Here is a 26907-nt window from a genome sequence, read left to right as displayed (position 1 = left end):
CGGCAACGGAACCAGCCGCAGCGGTGAAACACACAGAGACAGCGGTAGTAATGCGCAAACAGAGCAAAGACGCCCGAAATACGGTGAAAGCAAAGCGCCTCAGAGACGCAACACCAACAAACACCAAGGCAAGTCAATACCAGTACATAACATACATATACCAGAATAGCGTATGAAATGGTAGAAAAATGACTTAACTGGCTGCGGAGCAGCAAAGAAAGAGGAAGTAATACCCTCTATGGTCCTTTATATAGCGATGTAGTCTCTATGGTTGCCCAGGTATTCATGGGTATTGTAGTTGCTTTTTTCTTTACTGTATTCTTATTGGCTGCTGTTTGTCAGTAAAGAAATAGAGAAAGCATAATCAGAGCCTCCTGTCCTGCCATAGAATCTAGATTCCTGTCTAAAGCGTGTAGCCGCAGCTGCAATCTCCCTCAAGCAGCGCTTTGATCTTCTTCCCAAACCCCCTTCCATTCCTCCACATAGCCCAGCTTTGAACAAAGTCCTACTTTTTGTCTTATGTATTCAACAAAGTATTTTGTGTATCACAAAAGTTATGTAGAATAAATTATACATATATTAAGTAATAAATACAAAGACGCCTTAAAAATTAAACATTTTTCTTTTAGAATGTCTGTTTATTTTATTATAAGAGCTTTATATCATATTTTATATTGTCACAGTGTTTTGCATGCTGAGTTTTTTCAGCGCTCCCAAGTTTCCCGTGTAAATGCCTGAGTAGCAGGTTATTGCTTTGTATTGTGGTACACAGACCTTGATGAGCTACTCAGGAATAGACATCGGAAACTTGATAGTTCGGATGTTCATCCTATACTTAGAAGGCTTAAATAAAATCTGGAAGATCCATGATGCAATCTACGGTTTGTTAAAAGTCAAAAATCTTTTATGGTGTTGTATGTGGCTCTCTTACAGAGAGCACTAGCATTTAGTTTACAATCAGTAATGACAGACTTTTCAAAGAAGGAGAGCATGGGGCGTTAAGGTTAGAGCTGCCAAACTATACAATGACAGACTACACCATATCATACTATACAGTGATTGGCCATACTAGTTATGCAATGACAGGCCATACGATAGCATACCGTACCATTCTATACAACACATAACTAAAAATAATTGACAGGACAATGAATCGCGCATAAGCGAGACCTATTGGCTTTGCCAATGTTTGTTTTCTTCACATGCGTCTATTCAGCCCCACTCAAGAACCATGAAAAGAGTTGGAACCGAACGACTAATTTTAAGAAGGCTCTAGACTCGTTAAACCAATTTAACAAAATCGAGAATTCTTCTCAACCGCCATTTATCCAAAAATCGGTGCAAATTAACGAACTACGGCGCGCACGTGCTTTAAGAATTGTCTGCACCAGAAGCGTCAGTGGCGACACCTTTCTTAAAAGCCTATCATTGATCACCATAGAAAGAGGATTTCCATATAGATATGATACCATTGGCTAAAAGCTGCTGAGGCAGGTTGCGTGACTCGGAAATCCTGGATTGTGATTGGTTATCAATAAGCGCAAGTAGAACCTTTCCTGCCTTCGATTTGTCAACCGTTGGAAATGCGAGCCTATGGCTTTCGTTGTGACCTATGAGTGATATCGCAGCTAAGGCAGGCTTGTGGATTCTGTCTTTCCTGAAGTCAGCGGAGTAAGAGGCGGGCCTCTGGTGCTTGTGATTTGTTAATGCTTCCAAGTTTTAGTCTGTGATTGGTCACCCACGAAGTCGGGCTGCCGGTGCTGTCAGAGTGCGGAAGAGGTAGTGGGAAGATGGCGGCGCCCATGGAGCTGTACTGCTGGGTTGGTGCCTGGGGACTGCCGAGCGTGGAGCCTGAGAGCTTGGCCGTGCTGGTGAGAGACTGAATAGGCGTTGAGGAGTATTCACCAATTTCACCTGCGAAGTGGCACATCAAATCTAGGGTCACCCAAACCAGGCACAGAGTATGAGATCCACTACTCGTCAGTAGAGGACGGGGTCACCCAGCCAGCGAAGTTGTGAATGTGCCACCATTGTCTAGACAGCAGATAAGTTGAATATTTGTAGAGGGTATTAATACTTTGAGAAGCAGAACAGCCAACGCGCGGAATTGAGGTGTGGGTGGGGTTGTATCCTAATATTTTTTGCATTTTTTATATCACTATCCGTATTCAGGCATTGGAGAACACCGGCAGCATCTTAACAATTTGTATTCTGTCAAATGCAACAAAGGATATGGGATAAAAAATATATTTCAGCCAGTCCAAGTGTATGGGTTTTTATAAGCAAAACTGATTGTCTATTAGTAACATATTCACTGAATAAACAAAGGTTAAAGTAGCGTTATAGGTGTTGAAGTATGCAAAAAATGAAATATAAAAAAAATTTGCCAGTTATAGTTTACTGAACTAACTATAATTTGTGCTCTCCTGCCAAGTACCCCTCATCAGGCATTAGGCTAACTCATTTAAGTGTGGTGCTCAGCATCACCACACTGAAATGCATTGTCAGCCATATGCATGTGTCTCAGCTGTCACTGTGAAGCGCTGCAAACTGAGTGTGTTCTGGCAGCACGCCGCCCGAGGCCTGCACGTGCCCCTGCCTCAGGCACGGGACCCTTGTTACGTAGCTGAGCTAAGGCACTGGCAGGCTCACTGCTGCTTGTGCTACAATGTATCTTTTCTATCAATAATTGTAATTCCTGCCTCGCTGCACGGCTGAGTCACAGAGCTTGATGTCACAAGGTAGTGCTCAATGGCTACTTCCAGTACAGCTGTGTCCAGTCGGGTTTTGTGATACTTTTTAAAAAATTTATTTATTTTTTAGACTTTATTTTAGCATGTAACAGCAAAACAGTCCCCCGCCCCCCCCCATACTTGGCATCACTAGTAAAACTTGTGTATACAGTTCGTTTACCTCATTGTGGCCCACTCAGGTATAGACATCACAGTCATAAGCAAATCTCTGGGAAGCGAAGCAAATCACATATATAGCAATGAACATACGTGCGGTGTCAACGGGGCACTACCCCAAGACAATTCCCCACTCCCAGCATCGTCCTCCTCGGATTCCGTCTCCTCAGGGGTAAACAGTTCAGCACTGGTGGCATCCGAGTCCCCGCTGGACGACCCCACGGCACACATCACCCTCCATGCTAGCAACTCCGGGTTTTGTGATACTTAAGGCCATGGCACCACGTCACATCTTGCTGCCAGAGTGGGGAGTTTGTGAGAAAGGCGACTGGCAGGCTACTGGTTTGTGGGCGATGCCAGTTGCAATGAAATGAAATCCAGTATTTGTAAAGCGCACAATTACCTGAGGGTGTCCAGGCGCTGGGGGCCGTCGGGAAGATTAAGCGAGCTATTGCCCAGAGTCACATGGTGCTGGGCTAACCTGCTGCCGGCACGGGGATCTAACTCCGAACCTGTGGTGCAGAGTCAGGCACCCTGGACGCTGCGCCACACCTCTTCCACAATGCAATCATCATGGCGTGGGTCGGCTCGCAGGGCTGCCTCTGCTACTCGCACCGGCCTGACCGGGCTGCCCAGGCCGCTGTGGCTGCATGAATATTATCTTATTTTGGCGGCCGCCCGTGGCAAATCCATTATTGAATGTCGAGGCCAGGGAGAGAGTGACGTCTTCACGATAGAGTCATGACTGAGCGTCACGGTGACCGGTTGTAGTAGCTGCAATGACAGACAGGACTGAATGAGGACAGCTGGCAGCCTGTACTAAAGTCGGGTGGCAAACCAAAATGATTGCCGGTGAGGGGTGGCTCCTGGCCTGCTGCCTTGCAGAGTCGCCAATACCAGTCACGCTGCCTGCAGTGCTGCAAAAGTTGAAGATCAACAGTAAGTAGAGAGAGAAAATAATACATATTATATCCAATGGGACCACATGATCAGGAACAGTGGATCTGCTGCTGATTTACATCAGCTTCTTACCATCAGCAATTTGTATTTATTCATTGATTAGCACTACCAGTTGTTTAGAGCGGAACACCTCTGAGTTTTATGCTGACGCTACCCAGCATTCTTTTTTTACCTTATTGCATTAGCAACCAATTATGCCTGAAACTGAGTGATGGTATTATCTCTTTGTTGCACTTGCTATGCTATAAAATTAGTTTTTTAGGCAAGCACGCCATCATAAATGATCAGATCAACCCAATCTGTCTCCGGTTAGTGCCCTTCCTTCCGTTGCTGGTGCTATGAGCAGTTGTCATATCTTCTTAGAGTTTCTTGTTGCTCAAAAGGGTGTAATTTCTAATATTTATTATGTTTCCCCCATCTTCATTGCTTGATTTTGTTCGCGAGAAAGTGTCACTCATAGGCATTGAAATGTCACCCTTAATTACTCTGACATTATGAAAATGTCGAACATAGCAATCTGAAACCTTGGCAGCTTTGTTTCTGCCCCATAATGCACTTATGACCTCACATATTGCATCACTAATGGCATGTTGAATCTTCCCTGCTAAGTACCACGCATCAGGATTTAAACAAATGCATTTTAGATGGTGTCCGCATCACTGCACTAAAATGCATTGGTCACACGTTCCACCTCTTCCGGTCTCCTGTATAAATTGCACAAATTTGATGCGAAAATATAGTTAAACAGCAGCAAGCGCAATTATTGGTGCTCTGCATTGGTCGCAGCCCCAGGTAATTTATCACTGCCGGCCAGGCTTGGACTCGTTGCGATGATGACTGAATCAGGAGGGGGTGTCACTTAAAACATAAACAACGACAAGCGCTGGCCCAGCTCCTGTGGAACCAGTGCCCCTTTGTCGCTTTCCGGTAACACTGCAGTTGATTGGTTCCAGGAGGCAGCATTTCTATGATTCTTATGCTGTACAGTGGACTGGGTGGTGGTCCGGGCAGTGAGCTCCTCCGGTTACTCTCCCCTGCTTTCTGCCACTTTACTACAATATCCTGATGGTTATCTTGGCGCCATGTATGAGAAGAGCAGTCTTTATTTCAGTTTTTCCTTCCTTTCTAATAGTCTCCCCACTACAGCAGGCCTGCCTGTCCCAGGCGTGGAAAGAGAGTCTGATGCTCGGACTGCTCCAGGGTGCATGCTCCAGGGTACAAGCAAACACATTACTTTAGGGAGTTCTTTGCACTCGAGGAAAAGCAACAGCATTCGATTAAAAAGAGGATGTGGTGTTACGGCCAGAGCTGCAGACTTTGTAAATGGGGAATCCGTTCAAGTGTCATCGTCGGCAAAGCACCAAAAGTGACTTGGGTCGCTTTTATCGAACAAAGTAGCAGCTGAAACCAGTCTTGTCTGATCATCTCAATTTCACCCTCTGTGCCTTAATAAAGAGAATAATGAATGAGGTGGTCTGCACACCATTTATTTCATACTTATTCAATTGCATCCGAATTTATTCCATTTACTTTTGCCTTTGCGTGCAAACTGGATTGTGCCTCGCCATCATGCACTTTACATGAACATAGCTATGGGGAGCGCGAAAGTCACGCTCCACTCCAAAATGCACTGCAGCTTTAGGATACTAGATCCAAACTCATATTACTCCATTTGTCCATCTTAAGTATTAATCCATGCTTTAATCAGAAATGTTTTATCTTGTTTTCAATTTTTCTTTCGCTTATTATCCACATATGCAACCAATTGCGTTTTTAGGAAACTTTACGTATCAACATGCGCCAATCCAGGCTTCTTTGTAAATACGAATCCAACACAACAAGTAGTTCCAAGCAGCTTCTTTATTCTTAACCCAATGCATTTCGGGCAATTTTTTGCCCTTCGTCTGGGGTAACTGAAAATTACAAAAAAGTCCATTAATATTAATAACCTCCCCTCAATTTGAGTTAGTACATGTATCATAGCTCGACAACAACAAATTATTTATAAATGCATCGTATCATTTGGGTTTACAAGTTCACAACCTTCAGTCAGTGAAACTCAAATTGAGGGGAGGTATTAATATTAATGGACTTTTTTGTAATTTTCAGTTACCCCAGACGAAGGGCAAAAAATTGCCCGAAATGCATTGGGTTAAGAATAAAGAAGCTGCTTGGAACTACTTGTTGTGTTGGATTCGTATTTACAAAGAAGCCTGGATTGGCGCATGTTGATACGTAAAGTTTCCTAAAAACGCAATTGGTTGCATATGTGGATAATAAGCGAAAGAAAAATTGAAAACAAGATAAAACATTTCTGATTAAAGCATGGATTAATACTTAAGATGGACAAATGGAGTAATATGAGTTTGGATCTAGTATCCTAAAGCTGCAGTGCATTTTGGAGTGGAGCGTGACTTTCGCGCTCCCCATAGCTATGTCCTTAATAAAGAGAGGCATTGGTGACGGTTCTGTGTAGCTTTTATTATTTTTAATTGCAACAAAGCCTGTATATTTAGGCTGTGCTGGAGCCGTGAAAACAGAGTCTGCTGTCTTTGTCATCACTACTAAAAGATTGAGAAGAGGTTAGACTTCTCCCAGAGCTTTAATGGGTTTACTGCAGCCACTGCATGGCTACAGTTATAAGCAGTGCTTTAAGGGGGTTGAAAAAACTGGGGGGTCTCTCAAAGGAGTGTGGCCAATGTAATTAAGGCATGGTTTAAAAACACGTAAGCTAAAAATCTGTGCTTAGCATAGTGTGCCTCCCGACTTGTATTTTGTTGTTTCCGTCATTGCATCCAGATATATAATCAATAAGTAACATCATACCTACAAGTCAGGGCTATTGGCTTTGTCAATGGTTGTTAGTTGCACAAGATAAATAAGCAGCAACTATGGCTTGTATATAATATTGAAAAAGCTTCCACTTAAAGTCCTGGGGACACCACCACAATTGTGCTGCTCCCCAGTTTCAAAAAGAGAAGGGAAATCCAGAGAGAAAATGACTCGTTAAAGATTTTCCTTCCCCCAGAACGCTCACCTGGCAGGACGTCATGCAGTAATCTCCACTAGTGAGAAGTGAGCAGTGTGAGCATGCGCACATCGACTCGGCCCACTTAAAACCCTGATTATACTTAAAAAAAAAACAAAAGTGTGTGTGTTGGGCAATGATAGGGTGGGTTTAGAGACAAGTAAAGCTGTGCTGCGTACAGGCACGTTTCTGGGGAGGCGATGAATCTACAAATCATTTAAAATTAACAGAATTTGTGGTTAAATGTTCTACTTTTTGCTGCCATCATAATTTAGGCCTATCCTGTTTCCTTTGAATCATTGTTGTTCTCTTTGTGTGGGTCTATCAGGGCATACTTTACTTCCACTGCAGTCAATTCTTTAGATGCCTGTTAAAATTCTATGTGGTCATGAAAACTCTGATCACATTGCACCTTAGCACAGCTTTTTTGGCTACCTATTATTTTTGTTTCCAGTTTTATAATTATTTGTAGACAAGATGCAGCCTTTGGAACCAGGTTCGAAATGCCTTTATTTATACAATCGCTGTCGGACATAGACCTAGATTACATCATGAGCAATGAAAACTTCCTAATGCTCCCCGAAAAAGCAAAAGAGGTAATCTTTGCTGTATCATAAAAATGATATTGTTCATAGCAACGTGGCATGTAAACAGTAAACTCGTATTTTACTTTGAAATGTGAACGTTTTCGTGACCACACTGTAAGCTTGCCTGCATGTTTAACATTATAATAGGTATATATATTTTTTTTAACTTAATTTTTCATTTTACTGACTGAAAAACAAAACATGGAGTATGTTCAATTGCGGGCAGCCAGTTACAGCAGCAGGCGGAAGATGTTGTGACAGGTTCTTCAATGAGAAATACATTTACATCAACGTCACAGATAAGCTAACACATAGGCAGGTTTCTTACAGTCTTAACCATCGGGCATTTGCTGGGCAGCACAGTTATTAAAGACTTGGTTCTGTCCTGTCGTGTGTGAGGACTAGACTTCCCCCATCCGTGTCCAATTCCAAATTATAGTATTTTATCCATGGCATCCAAATCTTTCGAAATTTAAGCAGGCAACCCGCGCCTTGTAAATCGCTTTCTCCGCAACCATATATAGGTCCATACTAGCCTTTCATTCCTCGAGTGTGTGAAGTTGTTGGGCCCCCAATACATAGCTATGTCCCTTTTCGCTACTACTAATCCTAGATTGGCCAACAGGAGCCTGTGTCGCTGCAAATCGATGTCTGTAGGGACCCCCAGTAGGAGGAATTTTGCATCCAGCTCTAGTTGGTTTCCCAATATATTGCTCCGTTCTCTGCGGATCGTGTGCCAATAGGTTTGAATGTGTCTGCACTCCCACAGTGTGTGTGTTGGACAGGCCCCATGAAGGGCTCGCTCCCTCCCCGCAGGACAGGGCCCGGGTCCCGGCCCTCCCGGTACTACCCACAGAACAAACCCGCAACCCGTCCCCCCATGGGACGCCTGCTCCCGGATGTCCCTGTGTCACGGGCCCGGGCCACCGTCAGCACCATTGCCCAGCCGCCATCTTGGACACGGCCCCACGCGGCCTCAGCCCGACCCTGGGCCTGGCCAGGCCCCGACATCCCGGCACCACCATCCACCCAGGAGGTGAACGGACCACTTGGCAGGTCAATGGGAGTAAGAAGTGTCGATGGCTCTCCCCCGCCAGGTGCCGATCACCCCCAGCCTCCTCGGGCGCTGGCTCCACCCCCCTGCTGGGTGTCTGGACTCCCTCATCCCAGACCTCCCGACCTCCAAGAGCGAGGGTCCGGACATCAAAGGGCGCAGACCTATAACTGAGGCAGCCCCAGGACAGGAAGGCAGTTGTATCCTGGAGTCGAGAGACACCGCGACAAACTCATCCTTGACGGACTGCTGGCGCTGCCACAGCCCTGCCTTGTGAACTATTGTCCTGCCTGCTGGCGCTGCCGCGGCCCTCTGCAACCTTCATCCTCGTGGGACCTGCTGGCGCTGCCGCGGCCTGTCGTAACCTTCATCCTCGTTGGGACCTGCTGGCGCTGCCGCGGCCCGTTGCCACCTACGACCTCTTCGGGACCTGCTGCCGCGGCCCTCTGCAACCTTCATCCTCGTGGGACCTGCTGGCGCTGCCGCGGCCCTCTGCAACCTTCATCCTCGTTGGGACCTGCTGCCGCGGCCCGTTGCCGCCTACGACCTCTTCGGGACCTGCTGGCGCTGCCGCGGTCTGACCCCTTCGAACACCAAGCTCGAGGATTGTGAGCTACCATCATTCCACCTCAGTACCTGTGGATACCAAGACTGTCCCGCTACCCCCTTCCCCTACTAGAGACTAGAATTGAGAGGATCATCGTGTCCTGATCGCCTTGTATCGTACCACCCTACTCCAAGAATTGCCTATAAAAGGTGTTACCCTGATCTTCGTGTGGTGTCCATCTGTGGGGGGGAAGTTACCTGTCTGTGCGATCGCTAGAGACGGTCCTCACTGGAGGCCTCTCCCTTGTGCTCGGCCGACCCTCCAGGTCCCCGTCTAACATTGGTGGCCAGCGGCGCGATCCGAACCAACGCGTACCGTACAGACAGTAACTCACCCTACGACTAAAAACCATAATGACGACCAAAGAGAGCGGATCGGCAGAGAAGTTCCAGATGGAAAGGCTGGAAGAATACAACCACCGAGAGCTCAAACAATTTTGCATGGACTTAGGCATTGCTACCACCGGGCTAAGCACAAAAGAAGACTTCAAAAACGCCCTAGAGGCCTGGACAGAGACGAATACCGCAACCCCCCGGGACCCCGTAGCCCCGGAAGTCAACACCACCCTGACGGAAGAACGGAGAACAGGCCCCTCCCGAGAAGAGATCCAGGAGCGGGAAAAAAATAGATTACACGAGTTAGACTTGGCACGACTCAAATTAGACGGAGAATTGAAGCTGGCGGAACAAAAAATAAACTTAGAACACTTACGGCTCAGAGAAGAGCGAGAGGAAAAACAGAGACAGAGGGATCTCGAAGAAAAAAGACTGGCATACGAGCACGAGTGCAAACTAGCGGAGATAGAAATACGCAAACTGAACAAAAACCTAGGGGTGCCCGAGCCACCGCGCTCCCCGGGTACTACCGAGCAGAAGGTCCACATCCCCAAGGATGTGGTCCGAGAATATCACCGACACGACGACATACAGCAGTGGTTCAAGGCCTATGAGATCGCCATGACTGCCCACCGGGTCGCTCGAAGTGACTGGGGAGCCGGTCTATGGGGGAGATTCGTCAATGAGGGCCGTGATGCCCTGCTGCAGCTTCCGGACCATCAAATGACGTCCTATGACCACATGAAGGCCGCCCTCCTCAGTCGATATGGGCTTACGCCCGAAATGTACCGCCAGAGGTTCCGCAACTGCACCCGGATCCCAGGTACAACGTGGTTGGAATACGTGAACTATTTCAGCCGGGCCTTCGAGGGATGGATAAAGGGTAACAACGTAACCGCTTACGAACAACTCTTCAATCTCATTGTGTGGGAGCACCTCTCCAACAACTGCTTCGTCGAGCTCGCTCAGGCAGCACCTCCTCGACAGTAAATTGACTGACCCACGGCAGCTCGCCACTGAGGCTGACCGGTGGGAGAGCACCCGAGTGGCCTGGAGTGGGCCAAACGAGCAGAACAGAACCAACCAAGGTCATCATCGCCCCCGGGGAGGAGGTGGAGGACAGGGCCGGGGCAGAGACGCGGTCCCAGCCGCTCCCGCTAACGCCACCCCGCCCCCAGCGGGCCGGGGAAACCCCCCGATGCGCCCGGGGTTCCGAGCCAACGTGACGTGTCATCGATGCCAGCGAGTCGGCCACTATGCCAGTGACCCGACCTGCCCGAAGAACCAGGTTCCCGGGCCCCGCCAGGTGGCGGCCGCCGCCCTAGGAGAAGAACAAGTCTCCGAAGACTCTGAGGCCTACGAGTCGGAGCAGTTCGAGTGGGAACCCGCCGCCATGACCCTGGCATGCCTAGGAGGAAGAGACATGGTCCCGCGGACTCCCCTGCCCGCCAACACTCGGAAGTACAGCCAATGGGTGAGCATAAATGGGCGCAAGGCCGAGGCCCTGCGTGACACCGGGGCCAGTGTGACGGCCGTCCGTTGTCACCTGGTGACCCCAGAACAAATCCTGCCAAACGTGCTTTGCCCCGTCCGATCGGCAGATAACTCGGAGAGCCTGTGTCGGATGGCCTGCGTCCCCTTCGAATGGGGAGGAGTGTCCGGCATGCTGAAAGTAACTGTCCGCGACGATGCCCCCGTGGACTGCCTCCTGGGGAACGATCTTGAGAGCTCCCCGTGGGCAGCTGTTGAAAGAAGAGAACATCTGGGGATGTTGGGTCTCCCGGACTGGGCGTGCGTGACCACCCGGTCCATGGCCACCCGCACCATCCCTGGACCAGAAGAACCCGAATGGGCAGCACCTCCGCCCTCGATCGCTCCAGAAGAAGACTTCCTCCAGACCGACCACCCGGACCCCACCACAGAGGGGTCCACACAGCCCCCCGAGCTTCCCGACCTGGCTCAGTGGCGTCAAGAAGGGGGGCCCACCCAAGAACAATTCCGGCAGGAGCAAAAGACCTGCCCCTCCCTCGAGGGATTGCGACAGCAAGCGCTCGCCCAGGGCCAAGGAGACACCACCGGGGCCCACTGGGTTTATTGGGACAATGATCTCTTGTACAGCGAGCAGAGAATCGCGGAACTGGGGGCCGGGCGAGTGCTGGTGGTGCCCCTCCACTTCAGAGACTTCCTGTTGAACCTGGCCCATGATATCCCCCTGGCTGGGCACCTGGGGCAAGACAAGACCTACCACCGCCTGGTGACTCACTTTTTTTGGCCCAAAATGATAAATGACGTCTCCAACCACTGCCGGTCCTGCCCGACCTGCCAGGCCAGCGGGAAGAGCGGCCGCAAACTCAAGGCACCCCTGCAACCCTTCCCCGTGGTGACCACCCCGTTCGAAAGGGTGGGAATAGACATTGTGGGGCCCCTGGACCCCCGAACAGCACAGGGGCATCGCTTCATCCTGGTCCTGGTGGACCACGCTACCCGCTATCCTGAGGCGGTCCCCCTTCGTACCATAACAGCCCCAGTAGTGGGTCGAGCCTTAATGGGGATCTTCTCTCGAGTGGGCTTCCCCCGGGAAGTCGTCAGCGACAGGGGTACAAACTTTATTTCAAAGTATATGAAATCCCTCTGGCAGCAGTGCGGGGTCACTTACCGATTCACAACACCCTATCACCCCCAGGGGAACGGACTGGTCGAGCGGTTCAACCGCACTCTCAAGGGGATGATTATGGGGCTGGAAGAACCCCTACGCCGCCAGTGGGACGTGCTACTACCGTGCCTCCTCTTCGCCTACCGAGAAGTCCCCCAGAAGTCCCTCGGCTTCAGCCCCTTCGAACTCCTGTACGGACACCCCGTTCGCGGGCCTCTCAGCCTAGTGAAGGAGGAATGGGAAATGGCCCCCCTAAAAACCCCTCCAGACGTCTACAAATACCTCCTGACCCTCCGCAACCAGACCCGGAAATTCAGGGAAATCGCTAAAGCCAATCTGGAGGCCAGTCAAGAGGACATGAAGAAGTGGTACGACCAACATGCCTCCTCCATCGAGTTTGAACCGGGTCAGCAGGTATGGGTGATGTCCCCCATCGAACCGTGTGCCTTGCAGGACAAATGGACGGGGCCCTTCAAGGTGATCGAGCGCAAGAGTCCCGTCACCTATCTCATCGACCTGGAGTCCCCCCGGAACCCCCTCCGGGTCCTTCACGCCAACAGACTCAAACCCCACTTCGTGCGCTCAGAGCTCAGCCTGCTGCTGGCTACCGACAGTGGCGCAGAAGGAGACTCCGAGCCCCTCCCTGACCTACTGAGGACCCGGGAAAGAGATGGTTCGGTGGACGGGGTCCGACTCTCCGAGGCCCTGACCCCAGAGCAGCGTCAAGATTGCCGGGCCCTCCTGCTGCCGTTCGCAAACCTGTTCTCCCTCGCACCCGGAGTCACCTCCTGGTGCCTGCACGACGTGGACACGGGGGACAGTCCTCCTGTTCGACACCGGGCGTACCGAGTACCGGATCGGGTACATAGATGCATCCAAGAAGAAGTCTCCAAGATGCTCGCCCTCGGGGTCATCGAACCTTCGGACAGTCCCAGGGCCAGCCCGGTCGTCCTGGTCCCCAAGGCCGCGGCCCCGGGCACTACACCGGAGCTCCGATTCTGCATCGACTATCGGGGTCTGAACGCGGTCACCCGAACCGACGCTCACCCTATCCCCCGAGCAGATGAACTAGTCGACCGCATGGGGGCAGCCCGCTACCTAAGCATCTTCGACCTGACAGCGGGCTACTGGCAGATCGGCCTCACCCCCAGGGCCCAAGAACGTTCCGCTTTCTCCACCCCGGATGGGCACTACCATTTCAGAGTGATGCCCTTCGGCATGAAGAACGCTCCAGCCACTTTTCAAAGACTGGTGAACCAGGTATTGGCGGGCCTCAAAGAATTCAGCACCGCCTACCTGGACGACATCGCGGTATACAGCCGCCACTGGACAGACCACCTCCACCACCTCAGAGAGGTCCTGCAGGCCCTCCAACAGGCCGGCCTCACCATAAAGGCCAGCAAGTGCCAAATCGGCCAGGGGTCCGTGACCTACCTCGGACACCAAGTGGGGAGCGGTCTGGTGGCCCCCCTCCAACTCAAGGTAGCTGCCATTCAGTCCTGGCAACCCCCCGAAACACAAACCGAGGTCCGAGCCTTCCTGGGGCTCACCGGATACTACCGGCGGTTTGTAAGGGACTATGGCAGCATTGTGGGGCCCCTCACGGAACTCACGTCTAAGAACCACCCAAAAAGAGTCAACTGGACTCCCGACTGTCAAGCGGCCTTCGAGACGCTGAAGGCCGCCATGTGCACCGCTCCTGTGCTCCAGGCCCCCGACTACAGCCGCGAGTTCATCGTGCAGACCGATGCCTCCGACCATGGTATTGGGGCCGTCCTCTCCCAACTGAACCCCGAAGGAGTGGACCAACCAGTGGCCTTCATCAGCAGACGCCTACTGCCCCGAGAACAGCGCTGGAGCACCATTGAGCGAGAGGCCTTCGCAGTGGTATGGGCCCTCAAGAAGCTCCGGCCGTACCTCTTCGGAACCCATTTCCGGGTACAGACAGATCATCGGCCCCTGCAATGGCTCATGCAGATGCGGGGGGAGAACCCCAAACTATTGCGATGGTCCATCTCCCTGCAGGGGATGGACTTCACTGTGGAGCATCGCCCTGGTCAAGACCACGCCAACGCGGACGGCCTGTCCCGCTTTTTCCGCCTCGACGAGGAAAGTCCCCAAGAAGATGGGTGACTCTCCCCGCCTTCAGCTGGGGGGGGGACGCATGTTGGACAGGCCCCATGAAGGGCTCGCTCCCTCCCCGCAGGACAGGGCCCGGGTCCCGGCCCTCCCGGTACTACCCACAGAACAAACCCGCAACCCGTCCCCCCATGGGACGCCTGCTCCCGGATGTCCCTGTGTCACAGGCCCGGGCCACCGTCAGCACCATTGCCCGGCCCAGCCGCCATCTTGGACACGGCCCCACGCGGCCGCGCGGCCTCAGCCCGACCCCGACCCTGGGCCTGGCCAGGCCCCGACATCCCGGCACCACCATCCACCCAGGAGGTGAACGGACCACTTGGCAGGTCAATGGGAGTAAGAAGTGTCGATGGCTCTCCCCCGCCAGGTGCCGATCACCCCCAGCCTCCTCGGGCGCTGGCTCCACCCCCCTGCTGGGTGTCTGGACTCCCTCATCCCAGACCTCCCGACCTCCAAGAGCGAGGGTCCGGACATCAAAGGGCGCCAGACCTATAACTGAGGCAGCCCCAGGACAGGAAGGCAGTTGTATCCTGGAGTCGAGAGACACCGCGACGAACTCATCCTTGACGGACTGCTGGCGCTGCCACAGCCCTGCCTTGTGAACTATTGTCCTGCCTGCTGGCGCTGCCGCGGCCCTCTGCAACCTTCATCCTCGTGGGACCTGCTGGCGCTGCCGCGGCCCGTCGTAACCTTCATCCTCGTTGGGACCTGCTGGCGCTGCCGCGGCCCGTTGCCACCTACGACCTCTTCGGGACCTGCTGGCGCTGCCGCGGCCCTCTGCAACCTTCATCCTCGTGGGACCTGCTGGCGCTGCCGCGGCCCTCTGCAACCTTCATCCTCGTTGGGACCTGCTGGCGCTGCCGCGGCCCGTTGCCGCCTACGACCTCTTCGGGACCTGCTGGCGCTGCCGCGGTCTGACCCCTTCGAACACCGAGCTCGAGGATTGTGAGCTACCATCATTCCACCTCAGTACCTGTGGGTACCAAGACTGTCCCGCTACCCCCTTCCCCTACTAGAGACTAGAATTGAGAGGATCATCGTGTCCTGATCGCCTTGTATCGTATCACCCTACTCCAAGAATTGCCTATAAAAGGTGTTACCCTGATCTTCGTGTGGTGTCCATCTGTGGGGGGGAAGTTACCTGTCTGTGCGATCGCTAGAGACGGTCCTCACTGGAGGCCTCTCCCTTGTGCTCGGCCGACCCTCCAGGTCCCCGTCTAACAGTGTGTATGTACATGCCGTGCTCCACATGACATCGGAGAAAAGTTGGATCCCCCACCCTCCCCATCTTATGTAAACGTGCTCTGTAAAATAGAAACTATGGAGGATCTTATATTGTATGAGGCACAGTCTGTCTGACCGCTACCTCGCGTGGGTGCATAAGGGCAGTCTCCCAATCTATATCTTCTAATGGGGCGGTGGTAAGTTCCCACTTGGCTCGCAACGAGCCAAGGTTGTCCAGGATATTATTGATTTGTGTCTTGTAGGTCAGGGATATTGCCTGGGTCGGGATCTCCTCCTGGAGGAGCCTGCCTTCTTGCGGGGCATATTCTGGCAGCTTCACACCGTCCAACCCTTCAGCATGCCAGGCGTATTTAAGTCTAAGGTATGTATAAGCTTGGGAGCTATGAAGTTGGCATTTAGACTGAAGGGAAGAATAAGAGGCTGAGGAGCCCCCCTCTAAAAGATCCCCTATCTTAGAAATACCTATGAGGTACCATTTGGCATGTAACGAGGGGGGTGGACCCAGCAATAAGGATAGTGTTCAAAATCTGGAATCTGGAACATCAACCCCTGCTTGTTCATAAGGCCTCGTTAGCGTTGACCATCCGAGTCTCGCTTGCTTTCCCCCATAAAAGCCTAAGCAATCCAGTGCGCAATGTTTTAAAGAAAAAACGCCCCGGATTGTAAGGAACATTAAGAAATAAATAAAGAAACTGGGGCAAGACAACTATCTTGATAAGAGAAGCTCTCCCAGCAAGCGACAGAGGCAATGATATCCAGCGAGTGACATGGCATTAAGCCGTGTGATGGCCGTGCCGTAATTGGCACGTATAGTTTCGTCCTTATCTTGGGTTACCTGTATTCCGAGATAGCGTAGTTCCGAGCCACACCACTCTATCGCAAAGTCCAATGGGAATTGCTTAACCACTGGGGTGAGATGGAAAACCTGTGACTTCCCCCAATTAATGCTAATGCCCGAGAGCCGACCAAATTTTATGAACTTGCGTAAGATTGGGTTAATGTTCTGTTGCGGATCCCTAACATAGAGGGTAATGTCATCCACATACAGCAAAACTAGAATTTGTCGCAGGCAGCATCGGAATGCCTTGTCCTGATATAGTTGCCGCAGTCTACAAGCCAGGGGCTCCACCGCTAGGGCAAAAAGGAGCGGCGATAATGGACACACCTGATGGGTGCCCCTAGAGACGGTGAGAGGATGTGACAAATGGCCATTAACCAGCACTCGAGCCGTGGGGCGATGATATAATAGCTAAATCCAGGAGAGGTATACCTCGGCGAAACCCATCCTTCGCATCACTCCAATTAGATAATCTGACTCCACCGAGTCGAATGCTTTAGTTGCATCTAAAAAAACTGCGGCAAGCGGGAAATCTGGCGCTACATTCTGGAGCAATGCAAACAAAGTCCTAAGGTTATGGGAGGTTGCCCTACCTGGCACGTACCCCGATTGGTCAGGTAGTACCATATTATCAAGTAGGAGGGTCAGCCTATTCCCCAATACTTTCACCATTATTTTAGTATCACAGTTCATCAGTGACAATGGCCTATAGGAGTCGCAAGACTCTGGAGATTTACCTGGTTTCAATAAGGATGTAACTATCGCCTCTCTCATGGAAGTAGGCAGTATTCCTATCTCAAGGGCAGGGGTGTGGAATTTAATAAAATATCTACTTGTCCATGGGGCAGGTTGCTTCATAAAACTACTTGCCCTGTAACAGAATCCACTTGTCCTTTTTGTACCATGTAATGCGGCGACAAATTACGGCAGCAATCTCATTATATAAGAGTTCTGATATAACCTCTCGAATTATGCCAGGGCTCGTACCATAGTAGGGTTGCATACTAGCAATTCCCTTATGCTGCCACGTTTCTGCAGGTCTACATACTGGGCTGAAGGTATTGGTAGGAAATAGTTGAAGGGTTGGAATGCCCTTTTGAGATTGTGCAAACCTACTAACGTGCGTGTTGGGTTTGCACCAACTCTTTTCTAATCTTTTCCTGTACTGAAAAAGGTTGTAAATTTACTCCTGACAGTTGCAGACGTAAAACTTCTTCCAGGGTTGGGAAAAAAGTGGTTCGAGGAAAAGTGAACTTGAAACATTAAGATTTTTACATGAGCCAATCTACACATGCACATGTGCTCATGCTACAATGCAGTTTACAAATAATTTCTAGGAGTACTATTTCTTGGCTTACTTCTGTAAATTCTTGTGAATTCATGGAAACTGTATATATGCACTTAATGCAAGGATATATCCCATGTATGCACTTTTGAGACTTTCGTTAATAATTGGGCTTCTAATTAGGCCTGGCGTTAACCATGACCTATTGTGTTTAATAAAATTCTGTCTCTCTCGCTCTCTTTTTCTCTCCGTCTATCACATGGCTTCACTGTCAGTGACAGTATTCTGGTCTTTGACAAGGAGCATATTGGCACACAAAGTAGTTTTGTTCAGTGCCCGGAACTGCTGGTGCAATGTGTGCTTTTTGAGACCAATAATTTTTTTGCTTTTGCCAATGCTTGTCAGAATAGTGAGGGCCCAGCAGCTCCCACACGGATACAGTTTTATAAAAACCATGCCTGAACAAGTCACGCATTGACAAAACCACAAGGCTGACCACCAATTTCAGACCTGGCTTTGCCAATGCTTGTTTATTTTTGTTTCCGGTATTCGTATTTAAACTGGTTACACTGATTTTCCATTATGAATATTTTTTGGGAAATACAAGCATACATCAACATATTGCTAAATGATGCTGCAAAGATATGGTACCTAAAATCTTACAGTAGCAAAATGGTTTTTTTCCTACTTGCATTTTTAAAAAAAAAAATTTATTTTGAAAGCAAAGAATCATCACTCTTGCTTTGAAGCTTCGGCAAATATTTGCATATAATCAGAGAGCATTCTGGGAGCATTATACATAGCCTCATATTACTAAACTTTGAAAACGTGTATACACATTTATACTGAAACCACCGTCAGTAGTGCAGGCCGAGCTTACAGCGTTTACTTTTAGTGCTCACCCTAATAATAAAGGCTTTGCATTAATGAACCATAAATACAAGCTTGAACAGCATTTAACACATGGACACAAATATTACCTTTACTGCAGACATGGCCCTTTCCTGATCCATAAAGTGATACTGTAAACTGGCAGCCAAAGGGTTTGTGCTGTAGGGGGTTGGGCCTACTTGTCCCAAGGCCAAAGTACACTTTAAAACTTGTTGCCCTTGACCCCAAACAATATGTCCCGACTCTCTGAACCCAGCACCTTCCCATTCTGAAGTTGCATAATTGCTTCCTTAATTTCATCTAATTCAAAGGGGATTCTAAGGAACTCCTGTGTATCCCCAAGCCAACCTAGTGCAACATCCTTTGTGAAGTCCTCCAGGTCCATGACGTCCCTCCTCTGAGAGGTGTACAGTGTTGTGTAATGTGTGACAAATGTCTCCAGTATTTGTAGCGAATCCCTGAGTCTCCCCTCCTGGTCCCTGTATTTCCAGCACATGGGTATTGAAACGAGGGCCCCTCGCTAGTGCAACCAGCACCTTCCCTGGCCTATCGCCCCCTCCCCATATTTGCGCACTGTCCAATACTTCCCCCTAAACTTTGCCTCCCTGTGCGCGGCATCTTCGTATTCAGTTAAAAGTGTACGAAAATCATTGTGTACCTGCCCCATTTCCCCCCGCCCCATCCTTCTCTCCAACCCCTTCCGATCTTGCTCCAGTTTGCGCACTGTGTTCTGAATATCCCACAACACCCCAAAGCTCTTTGACATGCAGTGCCCTCGTATCGTCACTTTAAACGCCTCCCATGTCATCTCTACGCTGTCTACAGAGCCTTTATTCCGGACAAAAAAGTCCTCGATTTCCTTACCCAATTCCGCCCTAAAAACTGTATCCAGCAATGCTGTGGGCTGGAGCTGCCAACTCGGTCGGGGTCTATCGTACCCCGGAAGAGACAGCGAGACCTTAACCGGACAATGATTAGAAAATGTGCGGGCCAGATGTGTCACATTCCCAATGGTCAGTCCGAGCCCCCTTGTAACCAGACAATAGTCAATGCGAGCCCAAGTTCCCTTATAAGACGTAAAATGTGTACCCTCGCGTTGTGCGGCATGCACATGTCTCCAACTGTCGATCAACCCTCCTTCCAGTATTATGCCCTGCAGAACCTCCTGTGCCCTAGTGTAGTGTTGTGGCCCGGCATTGGACCTAACTAGTTGTGGGTTCAGTGCCACATTGAAGTTGCACCCCCCCCCCAGATAATGAGTGGATCCAATTGCCAGAATCTTACCCCATAAGTCAGCAATAAATTCTGGGCAGTCTGAGTTAGGACCATAACAGTTAGCGAGCGTTACAGTAACTCTCCCCAGTCGCCCCCAAAAGATGACATACCTGCCCTGTGGATCCTCCACCTCCCCCATCCTTTCAAAGCGTACACGTTTACTGCAAAGTATTGCTGTACCCCGGGCATAGGAGGAATAGGAAGCAAAAGCCCGACAGCTCGCCCAGCGGCTAGCAAATGAGTTCACCACATGTGAAGGATGCGTCCAGGTGGAGACTTATAGCTAGCTGACTCGGGGGAATGAGGGACAAAAGGGTGTTACAAGCTTTTTTCCAGGATTTGGGTGCGCGAACGCGCACGCCAGGCCGGCGCCGTGCACGTCCCCTGCCACAGATTCCCTGAATACACACATGCACACGCAGGCAGGAAGGCACACACACACACACGCGCACACCCCCCCCCTACTTCCCCCCACTCACCGGCACCCCCCGCCGCACACACACAGGAGCGCACCTACACACATGCACACACACACAGAGACCCCCGCCGCCGCCGCCATACAAGCGCACCCCCCCACCCCACAAGCCCCACTTACCGCCATTATAAACTCTTGCAGCCTTCGTGGGGCTCTCCCTCTGGCATGGGAGCCCCGCGTCACCAGCACTGCTTCTCTCCGTGGGCGCGTGCGCGGGCTCCCGAAGACGGAAGTCCCGCCCCCACTTGTTGTGCTCTGGCTGGAAGCAGCGAGTTTGCTGAGCCTGTCCGCCTCAAGCCGGCCTTCCCAGCCCTGCCCAGCCCACCCCGCGTCCCCCCCCCTACCTAGGCCCGAGGTTTCTGCTTTTATAAAGCAAGCCTTGTTTTCTGTTTTTCAGAGGAATCGCCCCTGTGGGAAATCCCGCTTTCCTTAAAGCACTGGACTCTTTTTTGGAAAGTTGCGAAGTTGGATTTTTGCCTTAAAAGGTGAACATTCTGCTCGGTTTCCGCAGACCGCACTCCGTAAGTCCCCAGTGTGTTCTCTATTGTAATCTGGATAGGAAAAGTTTGTATCATTAGTATCGGTCACGCAGTCGAAATGTACTACGTTACCAAGGACTTCGGTACCAAAAACAAATTTATTTAATTTTTAACTGTTTTTTTAGATTCATCAAAACGCATGGGCAAACCAAAGACTGTCACGACAGTGAATACATAAATGCAATATTTACATTTGTACACACATACCAATATACATTATTTACAAAGTGAAAGAAACACAATTGAATAAAGATAGTTATAAAAGACACACCAAAGAAAAACAATAACATTAATCAATATTCAAACATTAATTGCATTTATATACAGTGAGAAAATTCCTACAAAAAGCAAGGGTACAACCAGTCCGTGGGGATGTAAAACCAAAGGACAGGCGGGGACAGATGGAGTAGTACACCTGCCTGCCTAACAACACTGTGGTTGATATTTATAATGGGTTGCACCACTAGGGTCCCAGGTGGTGTTTACTTTCTCTTCCTAGGTGCACCCTTTTGAATAACCACAGGATGGGTATGTCGACGCGTTTCGAACCGGATTATTGACGGTTCTCTTCAGGACAGGGACTGGGAACAATGATTCTGTAACAATATACAGAGTGGGTGTCAGTGTTAGACATAATAGTTGTGTGAAAACTTTTAGTAATGACTCCACAACATGGAAAGACTTATACCTGCACGTGGCAAAGGATGTGCCTCGGTGTCGGTAAATCGCCAGGAGGGGGGTTGATTCTGTAGAAACATGCAAAATTAGAGCTTAGCACCCTAGTCCAAGTAGGAACTTTCGGGCTATACTGATACATATCACCTAATGCCATCAAGGACAAGAACTCGTACCTGTGGTTAGCCGGTTCAGATTCATAAAGGTTTAGTTGTCCGCCACGCGGTACACACACGAGAGTGGAACTGCTTACATATTGACAATGTTTCGATGCGCAAGCTGAAAATGACACACAGAAATCGGCGCGCGAGATTAGACAAATACTCCAGTGTGAGACAAAATGTGTGAGTTACGAAGCCGAGTGACAATTCCTACCTGAATGAGTAGCTTGTACAACGTGTGGCAACAGATGTCAGAAATCACTTCAGAGCTAGTCTGTAAGTGAGCCGGGACCTGCGTTACAAGAAGGCAAAGGTAATTAAACCAAGCTTTCCCATGGGGCGGAGGGTCATGGCGATGTGGCGCATAGCGCGTTTTGGCAGGGAACCTGCAATCCACTTACTTTCTCAGGAGGATTCAATCACTCGGAATATCTCGGACTGGAACACGCACAGTCTGTTAGTGTGTCTCAGCGTTTGCGTGAATATTTGAAAACTCCCTGGCCTGTTGGCTTGTGGGAGTGGCTAGTGGGCGGGGTGAGTGAAGGATCATGGTCCATGTAGTTCGGGCCATTTTTAGATAAATATTGACAGAGTTTTGTTGGGCACAGGACCTAGTGAGTACAGCGTGTGATCATACCGGGGCAAAGATATTTACAATCAGATTGACTGCGTGTTGGACAGTGTATCAACAAGACATAGTGAGCCTACCAACTATTGGACAAGGTGCCAAGACAATGCAACAACAATCATAGTATGCACAACATGTACAGACTATTATGTCGAAAATAAATGAACAACCAGGTTTTTTTTAACCCCCGAAATGGCCATCCTGTTTATGGGCCAGTTTGAGGAAAAGTTTGTCCTGAATAACAACCCTTACAGAGACTCCATTGGACAATGGCTCCGATTTATAGATGATGTTTGGTGCGTGTGGAATGGCACATCTATACAGTTGGAAGAATTCCATGTGTGGCTGAACAACAGGAGCCCAGACATTAAATTCAGTTTGAGCTATCATGAAAAAACACTACCGTTTCTGGATGTCGAAGTCTCAGTAAAAGAAAATGCATTGTCATGCTCTTTGTACCAGAAGAAGACAGATAAAAACAATGCTCTACATTACAAGAGCTACCATCCGCGCAGCCTAAGGGACAATCTTCCTTATGGCCAATATCTCCGCGTCCGTCGTAACTGTACCACCATCGAGCAATTCGAACTGCATGGACAAGCACTGACCTCCAAGTTACAGGAACGTGGCTACCCCCGAAAGCTCCTGAAACACTCTATGAAGAGAGCGAGATGGACACCAAGGGAACACCTCCTTGAAAAAAGATCCAAACCCGCGACAGACCGGATGGTATGCGTTTCCACCTTCGGTCCCCACACCAACCAGCTGCAAAAAATCATCAGACGCAGTTGGCACCTGGTCAAGGAAATCCTCCCGGACATAGGTGCCCCCCTCTTTGCTCTGAAAAAGAACAGGAGCATTGGGCAAATGATAACATCGACTAGACCGCAACATAAAAGGGATCACCAGAATACCATCTTTGGAGCAAATCCTGTTACGGGGCACCGCAAGTGTGGGACCGGTTCCGTCTGCGAACTCACCATGGAGGGGTCACTATTCACCGATGGGAAGAAGTTCTGGCGCCATAATGAACACACAAATTGCAAAACCAAGTACACTGTATATGCCATCCAATGTCCGTGCAATTTGTTGTATATCGGCAAAACCACTCAGGAGGTTCGCCAGCGCATCATTCAGCACCGCTCAAGAATTAACAATAAAATCCTGACAGCCCCACTTGTTTCACACTTTTTGAAAAAAAACCATTCCAGTCAAGACATCAGATGGACAGTCCTGGCGGTCATCAAGAGTGGCAGTGGAGACCCTGATCTGCGCTTGTCGCAGAAAGAAGCGTACCTCATTCTGAAGTTTGACACGTCTAACACTGGCCTGAACGAAATGTCTGAAATTTCCAGTCTGTGATCCAACCTTTAGTTCCTCGGCTGAGCTTGGTTGTGCTGCTGATTTTTAAAAAAAAACCTGGTTGTTCATTTATTTTCGACATAATAGTCTGTACATGTTGTGCATACTATGATTGTTGTTGCATTGTCTTGGCACCTTGTCCAATAGTTGGTAGGCTCACTATGTCTTGTTGATACACTGTCCAACACGCAGTCAATCTGATTGTAAATATCTTTGCCCCGGTATGATCACACGCTGTACTCACTAGGTCCTGTGCCCAACAAAACTCTGTCAATATTTATCTAAAAATGGCCCGAACTACATGGACCATGATCCTTCACTCACCCCGCCCACTAGCCACTCCCACAAGCCAACAGGCCAGGGAGTTTTCAAATATTCACGCAAACGCTGAGACACACTAACAGACTGTGCGTGTTCCAGTCCGAGATATTCCGAGTGATTGAATCCTCCTGAGAAAGTAAGTGGATTGCAGGTTCCCTGCCAAAACGCGCTATGCGCCACATCGCCATGACCCTCCGCCCCATGGGAAAGCTTGGTTTAATTACCTTTGCCTTCTTGTAACGCAGGTCCCGGCTCACTTACAGACTAGCTCTGAAGTGATTTCTGACATCTGTTGCCACACGTTGTACAAGCTACTCATTCAGGTAGGAATTGTCACTCGGCTTCGTAACTCACACATTTTGTCTCACACTGGAGTATTTGTCTAATCTCGCGCGCCGATTTCTGTGTGTCATTTTCAGCTTGCGCATCGAAACATTGTCAATATGTAAGCAGTTCCACTCTCGTGTGTGTACCGCGTGGCGGACAACTAAACCTTTATGAATCCGAACCGGCTAACCACAGGTACGAGTTCTTGTCCTTGATGGCATTAGGTGATATGTATCAGTATAGCCCGAAAGTTCCTACTTGGACTAGGGTGCTAAGCTCTAATTTTGCATGTTTCTACAGAATCAACCCCCCTCCTGGCGATTTACCGACACCGAGGCACATCCTTTGCCACGTGCAGGTATAAGTCTTTCCATGTTGTGGAGTGATTACTAAAAGTTTTCACACAACTATTATGTCTAACACTGACACCCACTCTGTATATTGTTACAGAATCATTGTTCCCAGTCCCTGTCCTGAAGAGAACCGTCAATAATCCGGTTCGAAACGCGTCGACATACCCATCCTGTGGTTATTCAAAAGGGTGCACCTAGGAAGAGAAAGTAAACACCACCTGGGACCCTAGTGGTGCAACCCATTATAAATATCAACCACAGTGTTGTTAGGCAGGCAGGTGTACTACTCCATCTGTCCCCGCCTGTCCTTTGGTTTTACATCCCCACGGACTGGTTGTACCCTTGCTTTTTGTAGGAATTTTCTCACTGTATATAAATGCAATTAATGTTTGAATATTGATTTAATGTTATTGTTTTTCTTTGGTGTGTCTTTTATAACTATCTTTATTCAATTGTGTTTCTTTCACTTTGTAAATAATGTATATTGGTATGTGTGTACAAATGTAAATATTGCATTTATGTATTCACTGTCGTGACAGTCTTTGGTTTGCCCATGCGTTTTGATGAATCTAAAAAAACAGTTAAAAATTAAATAAATTTGTTTTTGGTACCGAAGTCCTTGGTAACGTAGTACATTTCGACTGCGTGACCGATACTAATGATACAAACTTTTCCTATCCAGCCACTCTGTTCTGTTTATTTTGTTGTTGAGATCCGGGCTGGGTAGACGTAGGATCCAAAACCTTTGTTGTTCTACACTCTATTGTAATCTAGCACGCAAAAGTGCAATGGTAGTTTCTAGGCACCTAAATTGCGCGGGGTTTGTTCCACGAGTGTTTTTTTTTTAACATGCAGTACGACAAAGACTACATTTTCCACTTAACTAAAGTGAGGCTGTGTGGGCCCGGAACACCCCCAATCACTTTTGGCAGAAACACCACGAACACCTGCTGTGGTGTAGGAAGGCGGCATGCGTCCCCTTCAGGGTGGGCGCATGAGAGAGGAATCCCCCAGGAAGGAACAGTGGCATTCTCCATAACATGGGTTACTCTGTGCCCTGAAATCCTCCTTCTAGCAAACATCCTGTTTCTCACACACTACATTTTGTCTTTGTTTAAAAATATCCAAAATTTCACACCTTCCCCAAACATTTGCATCAATTTCCTTACTCTTCTGCAAATAAATAATTAAGGGTGTTTTGGTGAGAACGTGTGGTAAATCCTCTTGAGATGGATCAGTGGGTTTGGCGCCTGCTGCAGTGAACCCTGTACTGTAACTTGTCCTAGAGGGTGAAGGTCGAATCCTGACGACACTGAAAAAATCCGTATTTGGCATTGCGTTACAGTCACTGTTGTGAGTTGGGTGATCACGAAGTGTTTTTTGTGAATAATTGGCAGAGAGAGCAGCAGAGTGGACAGGTGGGTGGAAGCCGGTGCCTTTTGGAAGAAAAAAAGGTGTAGATGTCGCGGTGATTGAGCAAAACCCTTAACATTATGTGGCAAGCAGGGGCCGTCACTATGCAAATAGTTTCACAAAATCCCATTCTAAGACTTTTTAAAATTGAGCTATTGTGACCTGCTGTCAGTGCTGCAGAATGCATCGCAAATGCTTTAGAACATGGCCATGGCGACGTTCTCAAGTAGCTACACAAATTCAAGAGATCCGATTTGAACGTTTTATTTACATTTTGACTTTCAAGTTAAGGCAAAATAATACACATTTATTAATGAAGGGTTCTTGATGGGTGTGAGTAGAACAGGATTGTGAAGGTGTTCCACGCTCGCTTTTATGAATACTTGGAGGGGCAGTGTTTGCTTGTATGACGTTTACTGTTTGGTTGTGCGATTAGAGGGAGCGTGTGATTCTTTGCTCACGAGTAAGCTGTGTATTTGTGTCACGTGGCAGTGTGTGTGTGTGTGTGTGTCTGTTGGACGCAGCGGGCCATCATATGTGAGCTATCCTGCTCTCTCAGCAGACTGCTCTTTCTGTACAGAAGGGAATGGCTTCCAGAATCTCCTGTTGCACGGCCATGTGAGGGGAGGGAACACACGCTTGCATTTACACTCAGAGTCCACACTGACTGCACAAGCATTAACATACAAACCTTTTTAAATGACACCACTGTGCGCTCTAGGACTTCACGCTGTACACTCAAAGCCGTAAATAAGATACAAATGTAAAGGTACACTTTTTAGACATCACTGCCACAGAGTCCAGTTACTCCACTGACAGCCGGAGGCCGGCTAGTATGGGGAGTGTC

The 26907-nt window shown here is 49.3% G+C and overlaps 1 protein-coding gene and 2 long non-coding RNA genes across 3 annotated transcripts in view; 2 read left to right on the top strand and 1 right to left on the bottom strand.

Annotated features, from left to right (window-relative positions):
* Positions 1-1579: 1579 nt before the first annotated feature.
* The window catches only part of MTX1 (metaxin 1), a 69848-nt gene continuing 44520 nt past the window's right edge, over positions 1580-26907 (top strand). Inside the window, exon 1 of the mRNA XM_078670688.1 lies at positions 1580-1871. Coding sequence (XP_078526814.1) covers positions 1791-1871 — 81 coding nt within the window. The 5' untranslated portion in view covers positions 1580-1790. The remainder of the gene's footprint in view (positions 1872-26907) is intronic.
* On the bottom strand, positions 21168-21731 carry LOC144798488 (uncharacterized). The gene is made up of 3 exons (XR_013603550.1): positions 21672-21731; positions 21509-21566; positions 21168-21416 (listed from the first exon to the last, which is right to left on the bottom strand). It is a non-coding gene; the product is annotated as an uncharacterized LOC144798488 (long non-coding RNA).
* On the top strand, positions 24430-24990 carry LOC144798487 (uncharacterized). The gene is made up of 3 exons (XR_013603549.1): positions 24430-24489; positions 24595-24652; positions 24745-24990. It is a non-coding gene; the product is annotated as an uncharacterized LOC144798487 (long non-coding RNA).

Source organism: Lissotriton helveticus, chromosome 12, assembly GCF_964261635.1.
Source record: "Lissotriton helveticus chromosome 12, aLisHel1.1, whole genome shotgun sequence".
In the NCBI taxonomy this organism is placed as follows: Eukaryota; Metazoa; Chordata; class Amphibia; order Caudata; family Salamandridae; genus Lissotriton; species Lissotriton helveticus.
Note: the sequence above shows the minus strand (reverse complement) of the source record. Positions and strands in the feature narration are given on the sequence as shown.